Source organism: Seriola aureovittata, chromosome 4 (assembly GCF_021018895.1).
Source record: "Seriola aureovittata isolate HTS-2021-v1 ecotype China chromosome 4, ASM2101889v1, whole genome shotgun sequence".
Taxonomy (NCBI): domain Eukaryota; kingdom Metazoa; phylum Chordata; class Actinopteri; order Carangiformes; family Carangidae; genus Seriola; species Seriola aureovittata.
The window spans coordinates 12,209,198-12,229,483 of NC_079367.1; the positions used below are offsets into that span (position 1 = coordinate 12,209,198).

The 20,286-nt window shown below is 36.8% G+C and overlaps 1 protein-coding gene across 1 annotated transcript in view; it reads left to right on the top strand.

Annotated features, from left to right (window-relative positions):
* rasa2 (RAS p21 protein activator 2) overlaps window positions 1-10,666 on the top strand; it is a 32,366-nt gene extending 21,700 nt beyond the window's left edge. The window contains exons 13-24 of the mRNA XM_056373735.1: window positions 459-533; window positions 698-821; window positions 1,405-1,511; window positions 1,600-1,683; window positions 1,929-2,006; window positions 2,111-2,184; window positions 2,779-2,885; window positions 3,763-3,845; window positions 4,251-4,459; window positions 5,271-5,374; window positions 6,187-6,367; window positions 6,557-10,666. Coding sequence (XP_056229710.1) covers window positions 459-533; window positions 698-821; window positions 1,405-1,511; window positions 1,600-1,683; window positions 1,929-2,006; window positions 2,111-2,184; window positions 2,779-2,885; window positions 3,763-3,845; window positions 4,251-4,459; window positions 5,271-5,374; window positions 6,187-6,367; window positions 6,557-6,587 — 1,257 coding nt within the window. The 3' untranslated portion in view covers window positions 6,588-10,666. The remainder of the gene's footprint in view (window positions 1-458; window positions 534-697; window positions 822-1,404; window positions 1,512-1,599; window positions 1,684-1,928; window positions 2,007-2,110; window positions 2,185-2,778; window positions 2,886-3,762; window positions 3,846-4,250; window positions 4,460-5,270; window positions 5,375-6,186; window positions 6,368-6,556) is intronic.
* Window positions 10,667-20,286: the final 9,620 nt, after the last annotated feature.

The following is a 20,286-nucleotide window of genomic DNA, read 5'->3' on the forward strand; positions in this document are numbered from 1 at the left end:
GATTACTAACAAGGACACACACACACACACACACACATACATACACATATCCAGATGCCAGAATAGGCATGAGTCACTGAGGTCAATATGGAAAACTCCACTTTCCACTGTAAGCAAGCAGATGTGCAGATGTAATTGGTAGGTTTGGAGTTTTTCCAGGCTACTGCATAAACCATTTGTTGAAACTGTTTTTCTATAATTTCCTCTAAATAGCATTACTATAATGAAATTGTAATTTTTTTGATCAGTCATAATTTTTTGGGCTTTTTGATGGTCTAACCATATGCCATATTGTATGTTTGGTTGTCTTCATATTTAGTCATTTATCTCTCATTCTATCTTTATTAAATGGAGTATTTAATTCTAAATTCTGAATGCAAACTCTTCATTTCTCATTACTACATTTGGCATGAACCTAATTCTTTGTTGTTGTTGTTTTTCCTTTTAACCTTACATAGATTTGTGAATCCAACAAAACATGTGAGATAGACCCTATTAAACTAAAGGAAGGTGACAACGTAGAGGTCAACAAGGTAAATGTACTCGTCTCTTACAAACCTGTCTACACACAGGCTAATAACATACTGTCTATCTCTCATGAAACAAAATTTCTGTCTTTATTTTGTCTTTATTTTAAGATGTCTGTCTGTTTCTATATGTAGAGTAATTAGAACTAATGTTCTTGTAAACTCTGCAGGAGAATCTACAGGGTTATGTCCATAAGGTCTTTTCCTCCATCACCCAGTCCAGTTCCAGCTGTCCCACACTCATGTGTGACGTCTTCAGGTCACTGAGACAATTGGCCTGCAAACGTTTCCCAGGTAAAAGCAAGAGCCTGTATGAGAGACTGTTGTGTCTTTGCAGCCACTTAGTCAGAGAAATGACAATCCAGGCATCTAAAAAAAAAAAACCCATCCAGACACATGTGCATAAAAAAAATCTGTGTATATCTGTCATCATTTTACTAATAAAATGTGTTGTCTCTATATTTCTATTACTCTGAGACAGTTCACCAGTTTATTGTTCCAAATTATTTTACAATTTATTGACTCATTTCAGTTTCTATATATTCATATTCATTTTTTAATGTTTTTGTTTCACTTTCTGCTGCATTATTTAGTGTTTATACCTTATATAAGTCTTTTAACAGATAAAATGACTGAGCTTTTATAGTCTGTTCATGTGTTAGTATATATGTCTACCACAAGGTGGAGCCAAAGCTTAACAGGAGTTTCATCTTTAGTAGTTTTTTTTTTTTTTTTTTTTCTTTCTGTGCTCTCCCTGAATAGTCATGACAGAAACACTCATAGTAAGCTGATGGTAATAAAGGTCACACTCTGGTCGCACAGTTTTTCCGAATGCTTTGAGAGACTTGCTTATTTCTTGTTCTCTTTCTCTTGACAGTTGACCCTCATGTTCAGTACTCAGCTGTTAGCAGCTTTGTGTTCCTGCGGTTCTTCGCTGTTGCTGTTCTCTCTCCACACTCCTTCCAGCTCCGCTCCCATCATCCTGTAAGTGCCTGGCCCCTGGCAACACAACACACCAAATTCACACTTGACCTATACATTGCTGTTTATTCTATATTTTCTTCAATTTTAGGATCCTGAGATTTCCCGAACACTCACACTCATCTCAAAAACCATCCAGACTCTGGGCAGCTGGGGTAGTTTATCAAAAAAACTGGTAAGATTAACAGTAGCTATATAACAGTGAGAATGATAAGAAGGATGAAGAGTCCTTCTTATCGTTCTTCTCATGATGAGGAGACTTTAGTCTGGTCTGAGCAAAGTGTAATTTCTTGTTTAGAATAATGCTGAATAATGTTAAAAATACAGGGGTAACGAGTAGGTAACGACTAGGACTTGATGTTTTTGATTATGTAGTAGTTAAATAAAAAATTTTTATACCTGTCACATGTCTCTTTTCAGTCTAGTTTCAAAGAAACCTACATGTATGACTTCTTCAAATCATTCCAAGAGGACAAGTGTATCGAGAAAGTTAAAAAGGTATTTGCTGATATACTCAAAGGTCTGCAAAATGTGAACGTTTCTGTATTTGTTCATCATTTCGAATGAGTAGCGCTGATATCGATGTCGATTCTGTTTTCCAGTTTCTGGATGAGATCTCCTCCAACGTCAGCAAGGAGTCTAGTGGGCTGGAGGATGCCTGGGTTCTCAAGGAGGGGTGAGTGTTCATTAGGAGCCTAATGAGAAAAGGTCATGTTTCTTCTTTAACCATTCTTCCCTACAAAATTGAAGCGGTCTGCTTTTATTGTGACCGTGTCTGAAGTTCCTTATCAGACTTTAACCAGGCAGACATCATTTTCTCTCTTCAGAAGAGGGCAGTCATTGTTGTAAAGTATGAAACCCAGCCTATACAGCCTTAACTGTTTCCCTGAGCTACAGTAAATAATCTTTCAGAGTGAACATGAGATACTAAAAGAGTTGCAATAGGCACATTAAAAAAAAAAAATTATAGTGTTGTAGTTAGTATGGGTGAAGCAAAAGTGCTGGATCTTAGATTTTCCAATATTCAATTTAGACTCAGGCATTGATTGACAAATTTTCTCAATGACCATGAAACTGTAATAAACGTTGTTGCTTTAAGCTTTGAATCAGATCAGATTTTCCATTGTAACTGGAGCCTTGTTCCAGCATTTTTAAGTCAGATCAGATTTTTTTTTTCTTATCCACAGTTATCGAAAGTTTTTTAAACATAACAAAAAGAAAATGCTGAAAATAAAGTTTTTGAGCCTCAATCTTGTGTATATACCTACAGGGAAGTACAGAAACGGACCCAAGGGAGAAAACGCCTTGGAAAGAAAAACTTCAAAAAAAGATGGCTCAGAGTGACCAGCAGGGAGCTCTCCTACCACAAACATAAAGGTGAGACCAGTATCTATCATTTAATTACTCCAACCAAATACATTTTTCAGCAAAACTCGTAGTGTAATATAAGATAAAACTAACAGGAGATGACTTTGTGCTGTTCGCTAAGATGTTCATAATGTCTTGTTGTACATGCCTATTAAAAGTAACAGAAAATATTGATAAAGTTTAATTAATTCACAAACTACTCAAACTTATGACCTAATTAGTTGTGATGGAAACTGCTCCTCAGTACCACCCCCCCAGGGTCACAAGTCAGTTAACTGTGTTTACTCTGCCTTAACTGATTGATGACATTTGGGTCACTATCACACATACTTAAGTTAGGAGTGCTTTTTAAAGTAAATAAAATCCTCTCACGGGATTTCAGGAAATGGTGAAGAGTGATGTGTGATGATAAATTAGAGTAATTTTCTGTATTTAATTATGACTTGTGGTGTCAAGATCTACCAGGAAGAACTTGTGTCACTACACACAAATTCTAGAAAAGATAAAGAATGAATACAGACAATTCAGTGTATGAAATCAAAAACAGTCTAGATGCTCTCAGGGGAGAAGTCACCATAAGAAGTGGGATGTTTGAAGGGTACACGTGGGTCTGACCCATCACTTAATGACATACTATGCTAACGTTTATCATGGGAGGCACCTGGCAATGTTAATTTCAACAGTAATTAATGTTATTATTCTCAGGAAAACAAACGCTTGTACTATTAAAATATTGAAAGGTGTGGACCTTTACATACACCTTCTTTACATAGTGTAATTTGTGTTTAACACCAAACAGCAGGCTAAAATATAGCTCATTGATACTTCTGACAGTCCAGTGTATTATTCTTGACATAAACTTGACGGAATAACTTCTGCTTTCCAGGGAAAGAGGCCCTCTGCACCATCAATGTCAAAAATATCCAGGCGGTGGAGAAACTGGATGAAAGTGCCTTTAACCGCAAAAATGTAAGCGAATTCCCCTCAGATGTTCAGTCATCACTTCTAAAATCTGGCCCCCTTGTAATGGAAATTTTAGCCTTATAACAATTTCCTGAAGTTAAAATAAACAAATGATGAAATATAATATTGATAGTCTTGTGAGCGTTCGCTGACATCTGCTAAATGAGTGTAAATGGTTTCAAACTTTTGACGTCAGCAGACGAGTAAGTTGTTTGTCACTTTAATGTGAAACAAAATTGCTCGCAGGTTGTTGCAGGTGAAATGTTAAAGTCATTAGTGGTCTGAGGGCAGCTCCAACCTGTTTGTTACTATTTTACATGAGATTGTAAAAGTGTTATGGAAATTACCTGGAAATGATATCTTTAACAGAGTGGGGGGAAAAAAACTTCTTTGCTCTCTCTCTTGTGTCAGATGTTTCAGGTGGTCCACTCTGAGAAGCCTCTGTATGTGCAAGCAGGAAACTGTGTAGAGGCCAGTGAGTGGTTGGAGGTCCTAGGCCAGGTCAGTCGCTGCAATGAGGGACGCCTAGCCACCTTCCACCCATCAAATTTCACCAGTGGAGCCTGGCAGTGCTGCAAAAACCAGAGTAACAACGCACCAGGCTGCAAGCCCTGCACAGCGTGAGTCTTTCCTCTGCATTGTCATCATCATCACCACCAGCAGGAAAAGAAGTATATCATCTATAAAGTATTCAGTATTCTTGCTGCTCTTTCGTGGGGCATGTGTTGCAGATCGCAATAAACACTTCATAAAATCGTTCACTGCCGTTTTGAAACCCTGCCACTGGTGGTAAATTTGACCAATCTTGTAGGTGCTCAGTCCAAGAGTAGAGCTGTGGGGAACGAAAACAGTCACGTTGTGTGGAAAGAGCAGATTTGAAAACACTCAACTCAAAAATGGCAAGTTGACAAAGTTGGTGGGCTGTTTTACAGCAGCTGCAAAACACTCGCCGTCTGTTGCCATAAACAGATTGGGGTTTTTTTGTTGTGGATCGACACATGAAAACCAAAGAACTACCATGTCAACACAGCAATTTCTTTAAGTTTGAAATATTTGACCAATATCCCTTTTCCACTGCTGGAACTCTTTCAGGGACCTTTTGTAGGAAATAAAGCAAACTTTATTTGATAATTGTTTGAGTTCAGTTTTGTACTACAACATAAAATAAGCAGAAAATGCTCATTAGGCCCTCACTACTTTGGAGACAGGCATGTGGCCTTTTTGATTTTTACCCCAATAAATATCCAATTAATTTAATTTTCTTGTGTCATACACTAACTAGCAAAATGCAAACTAGCAAACATTTGTATAGGAATGATTCTGTTCCAAGCTTTTTGATTGATCCATACAGGCGGATTCCACTGCATTGTTCTCTCTGTTATTCATTCCTGCTCAGAATTTTTCCTTCACTTCTCTTCTCTCCTGTTTCAGCACCATGCTGGCCAACCTGCAGCTTGACATAGACTGTGACCGGGAAACAGAGAGAATTTTCTCCCTTCTTTCTTCAAACGATACCAAACTCCAGGACATGGAGGGTCAGTGCCTGTTCATAAAGTACTGAGTCTGTTTATTAGCAGGTTTTGATGATTACACTCAAATGTTAGAAAAACTGCTCCAGAGCATTATTGGGTTCCTGGAACATTACGTCATTGTTAGAGATAATGACCTGTATTAATGATTTATACATTACATGCGTGACCATATATCTACGCTTAACTAGACCTTGTGAAACAGACATGACATGGCATGTGTGTCATTGTTTCAACTACTAATTCAAAAAAGACAGTGCCAACCTTCAGGCTGTTCATCCAACACATCTATGTTGGGCGAATAGCCCTTTTATACAGAGTCTTTCCATTTTGTATTTGAATACTCTTGACAGGCAAAATCAGTCACCTGATCTCAATCCAAATGAGCAGGTGTCTCTTACTGAAGTTTACTTACATGTTTGTTTGTATCCCCATTAGCTGCTAAATCATAGCAGCTATTCTTCCTGGGGTCCATGAAGATCAGACTAAAGGCAAAAGTTCAGCAAAACAGTCAAGATTTGAAGCTGGTTATATTACAGAACTGACTTATGTTAACTTGTCTGATTAGTTCACTTCGCTAAAACTGGGGGACAATGGCTACAGTGCCTACAGTGTTCATCTGATGTCATGTTTTCTCACTGTTTAATTTAAGAGTGTTAGAGGCGTTGCATTAGAGGCGACAGTGTCTCACCATTTCTGTAAATTTTCAAACCTGACAATTCAAACTTTGCACACAAAACGAGCGTCTGAACTAGTTCTGATTGAGCACAACCCGACCCTTCAGCTGCACTGTCTAATGATATTTGTCCTCTGCATAGATGCATGTGCCAGCATGGCGGTGTACCAGGGCCCTCAGCGGGAGCAGGAGGAATACTCCAAGTTCACCATTCAGGAACCCAAAGAGACCTTTCAGACACTCAAACAGCTCCGCAACGTCATGGAGGAACTTCAGATGCAGCACAACATCAGGAACGACACCACAGCGCAGTACGGCAGCCTGTAAGTCTGAACTGCTGTTACTTACATTGGTACTGTAATACATATGTAACGTGTGTTTGTGCGTATTGCTTGATCAAACTTTTTATGGATTAATTTTCAATCCGTATGTGGTGCATGACTTTGAATGTGTAACTTTTTATTTGTAAATGTGATGTGAACGTAGCTGCACCTTATCCTTTTCTGTTTCAGGGACAACCCGATAGTGGGGAAAACCTCCTAACCAGGACGGGCAGGTGTGGCCTGAGACGACCATACCAGCAGGTGACAGTACACCACAAAGAGCACCATAGTGACATGCTGGTGTCTTAAAGGAGCCCCGGGAATTTGTCCCAACGAGAACAGCTGCTGCATGTTCAGGAGAAGAGCAACTGATACACCCTGACCTCCAGACATCATGACTCCACTACAGCAAACGGGAAGTGGATGGATTGTGAGCTTTTCCAGGATCTCTCCTCGTGTCGCCCTCATCACCCCCACACCCCCTCCACTGCAGGTCCCTTATAAAGACACTCTTCCCTTGTCTTAACTTACGTCCTCTCTTACGTCTCCAGCTGTATGAAAAAGGCATCATTAGATGGAGTGTGAATAGGCTGCTATTTTTTTTATTCACCCAGTTTTATATCAACAGCTGTGATGATACTCTCACAATCTTTTAACATTTTGCTCTGACATCTCTCTTTGGCGTTGATTGATAATCATCTTTCTGGGGGCTCGTCCTCTACTTGTGCCCGAGTACACTTATATCTCTCTCCACTCTTGGTGTCCTTTCTCCTCTGAACAAATGGATATATATTTTCAGAGTACAGTTAAGTCGATGAAACCAATCTGCCTTACTATGATGGATGTTTCTTTCACATTAAATGCTGAGGGAATAATGCAGAAGCACTTTAAATATTTGGAGCACTCCAAATGTAAAATGATTAGATACTTGGTATCAGTCTCCCCCCTTTTGATCAGTTACATGATCTCGAGTACATTTTTGTTTCATTCCTGTACAATAACATTGATAGCCTGTAGTTTTTAAGATATTTTTCTTGACCAAAGACAATTTCATAGGTTTGACTTGAAAAAAAATAATGTATTTTGAATACAAATGTTTTAAAAGTGGATATTATGGAATATATATATATATTTGGTTTATCTGTACTTTTTTTTGCTAACATTTTAGTGACTTTAGACAAGTATGCTTTTCAGTTTTGAGTCCTGATAGCACATGACTGTGGTGTAGAGTTGTATTTCGCTGTGATTGTGAATCGTATTGGTACGGTGTGCATCGGATCTGTGCTGTCATGTCGAGAGCCTCGCAACATATCTATAGTGGTTTATGTAAGAAATGATGGAGGAATCAATAAGAGTAACAAATGAGCCCTGTTATCCCTAAATTGGTGTCGACAATCGATCAACACGGCAACCAACAAACACATCATGTCCTTGTTTTTTTCTTTATTTTCCAAACCAGCAGTACTGCGCAGCTCCAGCTGTTGTACTTTATGGCTTCAGAGAATTTGTTTGAAATGCGACACTCTGTGGCTTAGAGCTAAAAGTTGTGTTTTTAACTTTTCCATAGCTGTAAGTCGTAGCACTCCACTGCCAGTCAAGAAAAGTCTATGTAGTAAACAAGTTAAAATAAAAAAAAAATAAAAAAGATACATGCACTGATAAGTCACTTTTTAAGTGACTCATATCCTAGTTTTAATCCCAACAGTCATACGTTGCAGACGTAGCACTGCACCTGATCTTTACAGTAACAGAAAAGAAAAGAAAGATATTTGGTTGATTCTTTTTTTTAAACAATTCGGTTTATTACACAATAATGAAATGGATGTTACATGATATTGATACTGAAACCAAAACCTCAAAATTTTAGGTTGCGACTTTTTAAACATTTTTACTGTTTTTCTATCAATCAACTCATCGATTAATCAACAAATCATTTTTGTGCTGGAGAAAACTGATAAAAAAAAATCAAACCTCAATTTAATCCTGTTTCTCTAATGTTTTTTTTTAGCATAATTTGCCCATTTGAACAATGAAGTGTTTAAACGATAAAAAAAGAAACTTGAACTTATTTTAACAACAAAAGTTGAACATTTAATGCTGATAATACAGGGTTAACTTGTTTTGTTTGTTTTTTTTGCTTGTGGAAATAAGTTGTTTTGTGTTGTGTTTGGTCCGTCATATATTTCTAACATGCATGTCTTGTATATTTAACAATATATTTTTATAGGAAAGCGTTTTTGTAACTTTTTTTTAAACACTGATCAATGTGTTGCTATACTGGTATGGTACCGTGTTATTTGTCTGCAGCACTTCTTTGAGGCCGGCCGCTTTTTCTTTTTGTCCCTTTACTGACTGTATGTGGTTGTAGCTGCTGCCAAACCTCTACTTATATCGATAGCTCAACGCAGAGTTACTGAAGTGAATTTTGTGAGTGTGATGTCCCACCGGGCTGCAGCTGGCACTGAGTCTGTTCACATAAGGCTGTAGGTGAGTGAACTGCCTAATCAGAGCCAAAATACAAATGTATAATGATTTTAAGAAATTGATCATTGGATGAACTTTGTCTGTGCTTGTGAAAAGTTTTCAGTTGGACAAAATTGAAAGAAATAACTTCTCTGAACCAAATTTCAACAACGATATAATCAGAGCATAAAGCTGTTGTATACTGTGTAAGCTTGCATGTCAATTCAATTTTAATAAGAGCCGTTGAACTAGCAGTTGATGTCCTCTGGCCGTGTGCTAATTTTCATACAAAGGTGAACATGTTTTGGGTTTTTATTTCCATTCACTTGGTCACTGAATTATACTTTTTTATCTGCTTTTAATAAGAGTTTTTTTTTCTCCATTTGTTTTCCCATGTCCGTGCATTGTCATGAAATTAAAACGGTCTTTTTCAGTTTATGGATGAGATGCATGTGGAAACGCACGCAGCAGCCTGGTAGTTGTTGAAGTGCATTAGCACAGCAGCCGTCTTGACTTTCACACGTAGGACCGTTGCCAAAAGGATTAAGATTAGGGTTACCAAATGTTACCAAACTGAAAGGGAAATATTCATATTTGCTTTGAACTATGAGATGAATAACATCAGTGAAGGTAGTAGCCAACTCGTACATCTGATGTGGGTTTCTGAGGTCCTCATATTAATTATGGAAATGAGAGACGTTTTATTTTCCATACATGGTCTATTTTGTGTCATTTTAAAAGGATTAAAATAAACACTTTGCCAATGATTCTCCTATTTGTGACGTTTCTGCAAAAAGTCAAATATGAAGAAAGTACTTCTGAACATTGTAATAGATGAGACATCAGGTGGTAAAACTAGTTGTTACTTGCTGGGTTTTATGTTTTGGTCTTTTAGTGTGATGGATTTTGTGCTGCTGTATGACTTATCTTTTCTGTGGAAGGAATCTGGATTATCTCTATGAGTAATGAAGTAAAGCTGATCACATCATCACTAAGTTCATTTGAAAAAAGAAAAACAAATTTTTCCCTGAGAACAGTTTATTGTTATAATAAAAAAACAAAGCATTAACAGAAGGACAGGAAGGAAAGTTAGGTTTGAGAAGAACTCTACATCCCACTGACCCCTTTAAGTTTTGCTTTTGTTCACGTTCACCCCTTTCATCCCTGTTTTATTCTTGAAAACGGCAATAAATGTAATTAAAATTCGATAACCAGCTGTGAAAATATAGGCCTGTGATCTTGCAACTGTTTTAAGCTTTGTGTGGAGTTAATTATACTTCATACTTTTATGGGTCATCTGTCTTATGATCTTCAAGAGGAAACAACAAACACAAACACACGTCTCATAGAGAAGGGCTCACCATTTCTAGATTGTTCCACCTCATGTTTAGAAGCTGTAATCTGATCCTCTGAGCAGCACAAGAATGCAGGTAAATCATGTTTCTGCCAGTTGTCACCTCCTGCTTCACCTACCCTGGGCAGAGACATGCAATAGGTCTCCTGGCCCTCCTACATGGGGGTAAGCGCCACAGACTGAAAGAGACTCCAAACCACGAAATGCTTTGCTTGTAGTCGTTTTACATCTTTTTGATTTCATTTGTGTCTCTTTGAGGTCATTTGTTTCTCTGTGTGGTCGTTTTGAGTCTTTTCGTCATTGTTTTGCATCCATTTGTGGTTGTTTTGTGTCTCTTTACGATCATTTTGGATGTCTTTATAGATTCTCTAAAGACATTGGAAATACAAAAATAAGATTTCAAGATTTCACATTTGAAGGCAGCACACATCCTGTGATTGAAGTTTGTTATAGTTGTGTATTAAACTACTGTCTGCACCATCTTAAGCTCATGTTTCCTGCAGAAAAATACCTTGTCATACACACAGGATATACCAGAATGGCAATCTGTTAAGTCAATGCTATCTATGTAAACGTTTGTTTTCACAGTGATATTATATCAGTGTTAATGATAATTTACTGGCAGACTTTTAGATACTGTAGTTTCACACTGAAGCCAGCTGTACACTGTTAGGAGCTAAACTGCTACGTAGAGAAAAAAAGAGCCACAAAAATGGATTGTTTTACTCTCTATGACAAGTCTCCCGAGTTGATTGTAATTCCTTGTGCTCATTGCAGCTGTTTTCTAGTCTTTTCACACTTTTCTCTCCTCTCCCCCAAACTGACAGGAGGAGTCCGACTGCTGCAGTTGTGTAAAAACTGGAGCATGCAGCTTGTGAAGAATCTCATTTCTCATGTGCAGAGATTGTTTTTTCCCATTTCAACAGTAATATCAATCTACTGCACCCCAATGTGAAAAAATAATCATAACAGTAAGACTGGGCCATATGGCAAACAGAGCAGCTTAAGGCTTTAACTGTGTGTAACTAGAAATACATGCATATACAGTCGATGTATTATCAAGATTGATTTTCTTCTGTTTGTCTCTGCACTCCAGCACCTTAGTGCTGGTTAAAGTTGTGAGTTTTAGCTTTCTTGGTGTTTGAGGGCTTAGAGATCAATATTCACTATTGATAAAGATTAAATATGTACAACCTTTCATACCCATTTCCTAAATTTGAGGCTGATGCAGCATGACAATAACACCATACAGTTCTGGGGTTCATTCTACTAGGATAGTTTTGAGAAAGTCAGTCACTTGACCTCAAACTGATTGAGCATGGGTTTCAATGAAGAGGAGACTGAGAACAAAAAGCCCCTGAAACCGGCAAGACATGAAATCAGGTTGATGTCTGTGGTTTGCAGGCTTCAGTTGGACACTGACTAAAAAGCGTTTGCCACCAAATATTGACTATGATGACTTTATTTAACTCTATACTAACCCATTTTTAGCCTCCTAAAATTGGAATAAAAAATTACTACATTTGTTAAACTGTTCTTCTGATGTGAATGTTAACACTCAAATTAAAGCTGCCACAGCCCCTTCAGCTCTTTAAAAAGATATCTGGTATTATCACATATTAAGCATTGTATTACAGTACACTGTGCTGTTGCACTCCAACTTCTCATTACCTTAGAGGTTGTGTTTTTCACCCATGTTTGTTGGTTTGTTTGTTTATCAGCAGGATCACACAAAAAAATGTGCACTTCTCCTTCATTGGATAAAAGCATCTGCTATATGAGTAAATACATTGTAATGTAAATGTAAAAAAATAATGGACTGATTTGGACCAAACCTGGTGGAGGAATGAGGCATGGGCCAGGGATATGCCCATTAGATTTTGGTGCTGATCCAGTTGAAGAGGCTGATCCAGGAATTTCTTTTATCACATTCCTTAACATTGCGAGATAGGGAGATAGGGGGGAAATTGGCAGACGCTGGCAGAAGTTGAGGATTAATCATTCAGACCTCTCACACAAAGTCATCACTGGGTCATTTAGATATTTTTGTCAATTTCTCAGGAAATAATGTATGGCTCTTGATGTAAAGAGAAAAAGTTGCACATCGTCATGGTGTTGAGATCTATAAGGCTTTGTATAATTTGGTGCAGATCCAGATAATAACAGGGGTCTGACAGACGCGTGTAGGATTGTTTGGCCTTGGTGAAGGAATGCACTCCACTGAGTGCCACTCAGTTTATTCTTCTCTGCCCTGGCAGTGCTACGAGAAACAAAAACTGGCAGCATTTTTCTGTGCTGGTAAGTTTGCTGCTTTGCCCCTGCGTGCTGTCCCTGGCAGCTGAAAGCATAGGCTCATAGTCACTTATGGATAATGAACTCACAGACAGTACTAAGGTCTAAGTGACATGTTCTGTTTGAAACACTCAGTGAATTACATACAGCCTGTGCAAAACGCTGTCGGGTCTAGAAAAACAACTGTGCAGTAGACAGGAGGTATTTCAGAATTCCCACTTTTTTATGTGTACAAATTATATGGTTTTGAGAATGTTGGCGTGTTTATCAAAAGTCCTCAAACCAAGCTATTGAGTTACTGGGTTCACTCAACCATTACAGTGTAAAACATTCTTTCTTTATTTATCAAATTGATCAACATGAGTTTTGACAAGGAGTAGCACTGCAGCCGCACAGAGTGTGAGGTTTGTTTATGTTCAAGGTGGTCACAAATCTTCGGGTAACACAGTATAGTATGTGCGATACGGTTGGTTTAGGACGCTCCCTACACTTTGTTTGACATCTATATGTTAAAGTATTATGGATGGAAGATATTATACCTCCAATATCCATAGACAAAACATTGGTTATGTTCTTGGTGCAGCTGGGTGCTCAGGGGAGCTACACATACCTTGTTTTATCTATTTTTATTTGATTTCAATCTATACTGTATTTTATTTTGTTCTCCTTCCTGATGCTCTTGTATGTGTTGTTTTAATGTATTTTTATGCCTTGTGTAACTGTCTTTCAATCTCTTCTCTGTTTAAAAGCCGCTACACAAATAAACCTGCTTTGCCTACAGGGATACTCCTGGTTGAATTCCAACCATGTCATATAGCAGCAGACAGGATCTCTACCAGCTGTGGGGCGCTGTACCACTGCTGACCCCGCACTCTCACCTCCTGCGAGAAGGAAAACGATCCTACAGCCATCAGTGAAGAATCGCCTCTTTCTTCCAAAATGGCATTCCTGTCGAGTGTCTAAAGCAATATTTTGACATTTTAGGAAATACGCTTTTGGACAGAGCCAGGCTATCTCCCCTCATTTCAAGCCTTTATGTTAAGCTAACTGGCTTTATATGTAGCACATAATTATCAGAGCAGATATGGAGTTAGTAGATTTTATATTTATACCACACTGTTTGGTACATGACTTCATGCCTGAAAACAAATAACCTCTATTAGGAGGTCAGGGTGCTTTTTTTTCTTGGGAAATGCTTTGTTCCCATCCGTCACTGTCAGCATCGTCATATGTGGCAAGGCTCTGACCCACAAGCTGTCTTCACTTTTATTTGGAGGAAATCCAGTTCTGAAAGTCTCTGTGACAGGAAAATATTTGTTTTTCAAGGGTCAAATTTATACCACAGCATGAGATGTCTTCACGTTACAAGAGTACAAAGCTTCATCTGTGAAGGAAAACAGACACTCTAAAATGGTTGTTAAAACTTTAATGTAGAATACACACATCAATCTGCAACACGCTGCTTTCTGATCCCTGAGGCCTGTGTAAAGTCCTTATTGTGTTGTGATGCTTATACTTGTACTACTTCATCATTTCCTGTCTCCTGCAGCTATCAGACATAGCATGAAGGGTCAGGTCACCCAAAGGTCGGCCCAAAACGATGGAAGTAACATTTTGTTAGTCGTCATCAGACGGGTACAGTTACCTTGGAGCTGCACTCAACAGCAACATATCTGTCCTGAAATAATGTCCTGGATAATTTGGACAATTTTTTTCAGTTTATCTGTACAGAAAGGAGAGAGAGGCTGGGATTGTGGCTGAAAAGTGTGGTCTAACCGAGGTGTGTGTGTGTGTCTGAATACAGCAAAGTTTTTGTAGAAAACTGAGTTCACTTTATTCAATGGCACAGAAAATATACTGAGACAGAATGAGACGGTCCAACAGTAAAGCAACAATCTACCCTTGCCTTTCTCTTGTATAAATAAATGAACAGAGCCTCCTTAGTGAGCCCTAAAAGTTGGTGTTGTCAGAAATCCGTGAATTCTTTAAACACAATGTAGCTCCTAATACACATACACTATGTACTTTCTACATGTGTACCTACCACAGATGCACAGATGTACGCAAACAGGTCAGCATCATACTTATGTATTGCATTCCTCACAGGAATTGTTTTTACCATCTGAACTTTTCTTTAGTGTGCTCTGAGAAAACAGAATCACTAATGGGTGTGGTTGGTGGAGGTCAAAAGAGTTGCTCAGTTGCACCAGCACCCAATCCCAACAATGAGAGGAATAGGCTGTTTCCCAACATGCTGCAAATCCTTTTAGACTCTATGGTTGTCCACTAATGAAATGGGGTGCCTTCTCTTCTCTTCTCAAATTTTATTTTATTTTAAATCTGCAAAATGCAAATATTTCTTCTCTTTTAGGTTAATGATATATAAGCACATACAGCCATGAAATAGCAGTACTCTGAGCCTCCATGGTGCCCTGCTCTGTGACTGTGACTCATTTTTGGCTATTCTCACAGTGGTCTGGAAACGTCACAGCCTTCACATTCACAGTAAAACCATGAGGATATTTTGACTTTCATACTATATGGATGGTGAGGGTGTGTGACCCATCCTTATTTGACAGGACCGCTGTGTTAGTCGGCACTCTCAGCGGTGGACTCCTTCCCAAGAGAAATGTTTCCCAAACATGTGACTGACAGCCTGTTCTTAATCTGAGATCATTGGATTTCTCTCTTGAAGTTTGACCAAAGCTTTGTAATTGCCTCTTTTATGTGTTACTGGAAGCCAGTAGAAACGAGCTGAATATAGCCAACTGGTCGAGCCTGTATTGAAATGTAGCCCCTTTTCTGTGGTCAGTTTTCACTCCCAAACCAAGTTTTACTGACAAATGTAGAAGATTTCAATCTTGTGGTCTTGTTGTTCTCTGCTTTGTTCTGCTCCTTAATTTGTTTCCATTGTCGGATTATCATGCACTTGAGATTTGGACCACAGATTAAAGACAATTACTGTGTAGACTTTACTAATATGACTCTAATTGGTGACTGACACGTGGTACTGGGTTCAAAACTGTGTTTCAATCCAGCTGCAGAGCTGCCCCCTTTCTGCTTACTACCATTACTTCCGTGGACATGAGAGAGCGATCGAATAACAAAAAGCAGATTTAATTTAAATTGTCATCACTGAGGTTACTACGAGACCATATTAATATTCCAAGAACAAACTCAGTCAAACAAATTTTTTTTTGGTCAAGGAATCACATTGATTCACAGTGAAAGGTTGGCTCGACATCATCACACCACAGATGCCACCACTTGTTGTGCCTACAGTGGATGACTTAATTAAATTATACTTTGCAATCACATTTAGAAATTAAGAAATACTCATGACTTTAGCCCAGACTCCCCATATTATCATGAATATCCAGACTTGTGTGTGTGTGTGTGTGTGTGTGTGTGTGTGTGTGTGTGTGTGTGTGTGTGTGTGTGTGTGTGTGTGTGTGTGTGTGTGTGTGTGTGAGTGTGAGTGTGTGTGTGTGTGTGTGTGTGTGTGTGTGAGTGTGTGAGTGTGAGTGTGAGTGTGTGTGAGTATGTGATTTTTACATTAAGACATTCATGTCTGATTTCTGATGTTTTACCTTATGTGTTAAAAACATCACAAACACAATACATTCCTGACTTGCACTGCCCTATACTACTGATGCTTTATTACCACTCTAAATGAATATAATTTGTATATGGTATCACTGAGATTGTATACACTGGTATTTCACAAGCAACCTTGAAATGAATGCTTTACATATAGTCTACTCTTAGTTTATGGTACGGTATTTATTATATGCCCAAACGATTACATTTTTGTACAGATATTCATGGTCTAGAGACAATGATTTGTAATCACTGTGGTGATTCCCCTGACTATTCATACAACACTTACTTATTTAATTTTTCAACTGCAAAACTAATGAAATTCCCATCAACCTCAGAGGTACTTTCTCTTCTTTGAGCTAATTATGAAATGTTAGCATGCTAATACAATGAGCTAAGATAGTGAACATGGCAAACATTATGCCTGCAGAGCATCAGTATATTGACAATGTAATTTGTGAGCATGTTAGCATGCTGATGTTAGCTCTTAGCTCAAAGCAATCAAAGCCTCACAGAACTTGAGACTTGCTTGAGCTTCAGTTCTTCATATTTGCACAGCCTTATGAAATGTATCTTTATATCCTTAAATTAAGGAAATGAAATATTAATTTATCTGTATAAATGGTTCCTTTTTGCCAGATCTACGCAGTTCCCATGAGCTATTTTGATGTTTCTCTTTGTCATAGACTCATTTTCCAAAATGCTCTAATGATTGTCATTTGTGTTTTCACTGCTGACTCTTCATGTACATACAGTAGTTATTTACGCTGTTTGGACATATGGATCTACCTCTTGCAAAAACAGCATTATATGTTCTGTGACAGTTCTCCTAAATTCCTCACAATCTTTGACTGGAAGTAGCCTATGAAGAGTGTTTTACAGAGGAAAAGTACCCTGTAATCCCGACAGAGCTGGCGTACTATGAGTTCTTCTTGTTTTTCCCAACATCTTGTTGCCAGACCTACCTCACACTCCTCGGGCCATGTACTGTTTTGTGCATCATGCTTTCACAGAAGTGAACTGTGCTGTAAAAAATACATCAAATAGTGATGATCTTAAAAATATCTTGTGTTAGCAGTGTATGCTAAGCTATGTTTTCTGTCCAAAGTTGTTGTATATTTGTCTATATCATTTTCATATTTTAATTGTATGTTGTATTAAATGTATTTGTTAACCTAGCACTACAACAAGATGTAGTGATGAATGTGAGCTGCTCATTTACTCTGGATTTTCTAAATATTGACTCAAAAAACATCATTTTCATTTAAGTTTACTAAGTTTGTTACATTAAAGAGGTGCTATGTATAAGTGTTTGCCATTGCTACATAGCCAATGTTAGAAATAACAGCAGGTGTTTACTTACAAGTCTAGAATACATGTTTTGAGTTCAGTATCAAACGTCATACCTTTATTCACCAAAAGCTGTCTCCAGTGGTGGAAAGCAATGCCAGTGTTGACTCTTGTTTTGCTTCTATTTCTATCAATTAATTTCTTCTACTGAAATAAACACGCTAGCAAGCTGTACCAATGTGTCTTGTAATACTTTGTGATAGTGAGTCACTTCAATGTCCAGTGAGACTGTCCTGTAAAAAACAAGTCCATAGATCATCTGTACAGCAGGTTATTATGACCCATACTTATATTTTGTTGTTAGACAACATCAAGTCTATGCATATTGACGAGAGCAGGAGGAAGTTTGGGCAGATGGATGGGTCAAAAAAACAGAAATATCCATGTGAAACTAGAAGTTTATGTTTCTTTTATCCATGGCTGTTCAACAACCTTAACTTAATTGCAAGGGCGTAGGTTTGGTCTCAACATTGGTAGGGACGCAACAACCTTGCCACCCCTCCAAATCAAAGAGATTGGCTTTTTAATGCCATCAACCAAACTGTTTATCAACATATAAGACCTGAATTTACATTCAGGAATGCCTATAGGCAAATGTAATATATGTACATGTGTTTATTTTCCATATATGAAATACATATAAAGTAAAATCATGTAATCAAAGTATAGCCTATATATGTAAAAATTACATATGAAACCTGATAGAAATTGGAACAATATCATATATTGACATATAAGTCAAGCTAATGTAAACACGTATGGTGGTATGTCTGTTCATATTATAGACATATGTAAAATAAATATATATCCATCCCAAAGCCTTTCAGTATATGTTCATATTATATGTGTACATATAAAAGATACACATGTATGTTTAAGTTGAGAAATGTCATAGTATAGTAAAGCATAAAAAATCATAGTATAAAAAGGGATTAAAAAAAAGTCATAAACACGTTCATAGAATGTCATAAAAACGTCATAGTATTGTATGTCATAAAAACGTCATGATAAGGCAAAGAATTTCATAAAAATATCATAGTATATTAAAGGCATAAAATGTCAAAAAATGTCATAGTCTATTAAAGGCATAAAATTTGTTAGACACATAATTGTATAGTAAGGCATGAAATGTCATAAAAACGTCACAGTATACTAAGGCAAAAAGTGGCATATAAAAGTCATAGTATAGTAAGGCAAAACAATTTAATAAAAACATCATAGTATAGTAAGGCAAAAAAATTTCATAAAAGTGTCATAAAAACGTCATAGTATAGTAAGGCATAAAAGTGTCATAGTAGAGTAAGGCAAAAAAAAGTCATAAAAAAGTCATTGTATAGTAAGGCAAAAATGTCATAAAAAGGTCATAGTATAGTAAGGCAAAAAATGTTATAAAAAGGTCATATTATAGTAAATAAAAAAATGTCATAAAAAAGTCATAGTATAGTATGGCTAGAGGTCTCATAGTATAGTAAAGCAAAAAAATTTAATAAAAACATCATAGTTTAATAAGGCAAAAAAAACATTAAAGACGTAATTGTATAGTAAGGTATGAAGATGTAATAGTAAAGTAAGGCGGTAAAAATAAAAATAAACAGTATAGTATGGCAAAAAAGGTGAAAAAACAACTTTGTATAATAAGGCATAAAAACTTCAATATACGTCATAATATAGTGAGTTACAAAGATGTCATAGTATAGTAAGGCGTTAAAAGTAAAAAAAATCACACAGTATAGTATGGCAAAAAATTCTAAAATACGACATAGTATAGTAAGGCAAAAAACCATTGAAGTCTTCGTTGTATAGTAAGGTATAAAGATGTCATAGCATAGTAAGGCATTAAAAGTAAAAAAAAAAACGACATAGTATAGTATGGCAAAAAATTTGAAAAAATGACAAAGTATAATAAAGCATAAAAACTTCAAAAAACGTCATAATATGGTAAGGTATATAGACGTCAGTATGAGTAAGGCATTAAAAGCAAAAAAAAACACCATAGTATAGCATGGCAAAATATTTGAAAAAACAACAGTATAATAAGGCAAAAAATCATTAAAGACGTCATTGCATAGTAAGGTATAAAGACATAATAACATAGTAAGGCGTTAAAAGTAAAAAAAAAAGACATAGTATAGTATGGCAAAAAATTAGAAAAAACGACATAGTATAGTATGGCAAAAAATTAGAAAAAATGACTTATTATAATAAGGCATTCAAACTTCCAAAATCGTCATAATATAGTAAGTTACAAAGATGTCATAGCATAGTAAGGTGTTAAAAGTAAAGAAAAAGACATAGTATAGTATGGCAAAAAAGTGAAAAATCAACTTTGTATAATAAGGCATAAAAACTTCAATATACGTCATAATATAGTGAGTTACAAAGATGTCATAGTATAGTAAGGCGTTAAAAGTAAAAAAAATCACACAGTATAGTATGGCAAAAAATTCGAAAATACGACATAGTATAGTAAGGCAAAAAACCATTGAAGTCTTCGTTGTATAGTAAGGTATAAAGATGTCATAGCATAGTAAGGCATTAAAAGTAAAAAATAAAAACGACATAGTATAGTATGGCAAAAAATTAGAAAAAATGACTTATTATAATAAGGCATTCAAACTTCCAAAATCGTCATAATATAGTAAGTTACAAAGATGTCATAGCATAGTAAGGTGTTAAAAGTAAAGAAAAAGACATGGTATAGTATGGCAAAAAATTTGAAAAAACGACGTAGTACAGTATGGCAAAAAAGTGAAAAATCAACATGGTATAATAAGGCATAAAAACGTCAAAAAACATCACAATATGGTAAGGTATATAGACGTCAGTATGAGTAAGGTGTTAAAAGCGGAAAAAAACACCA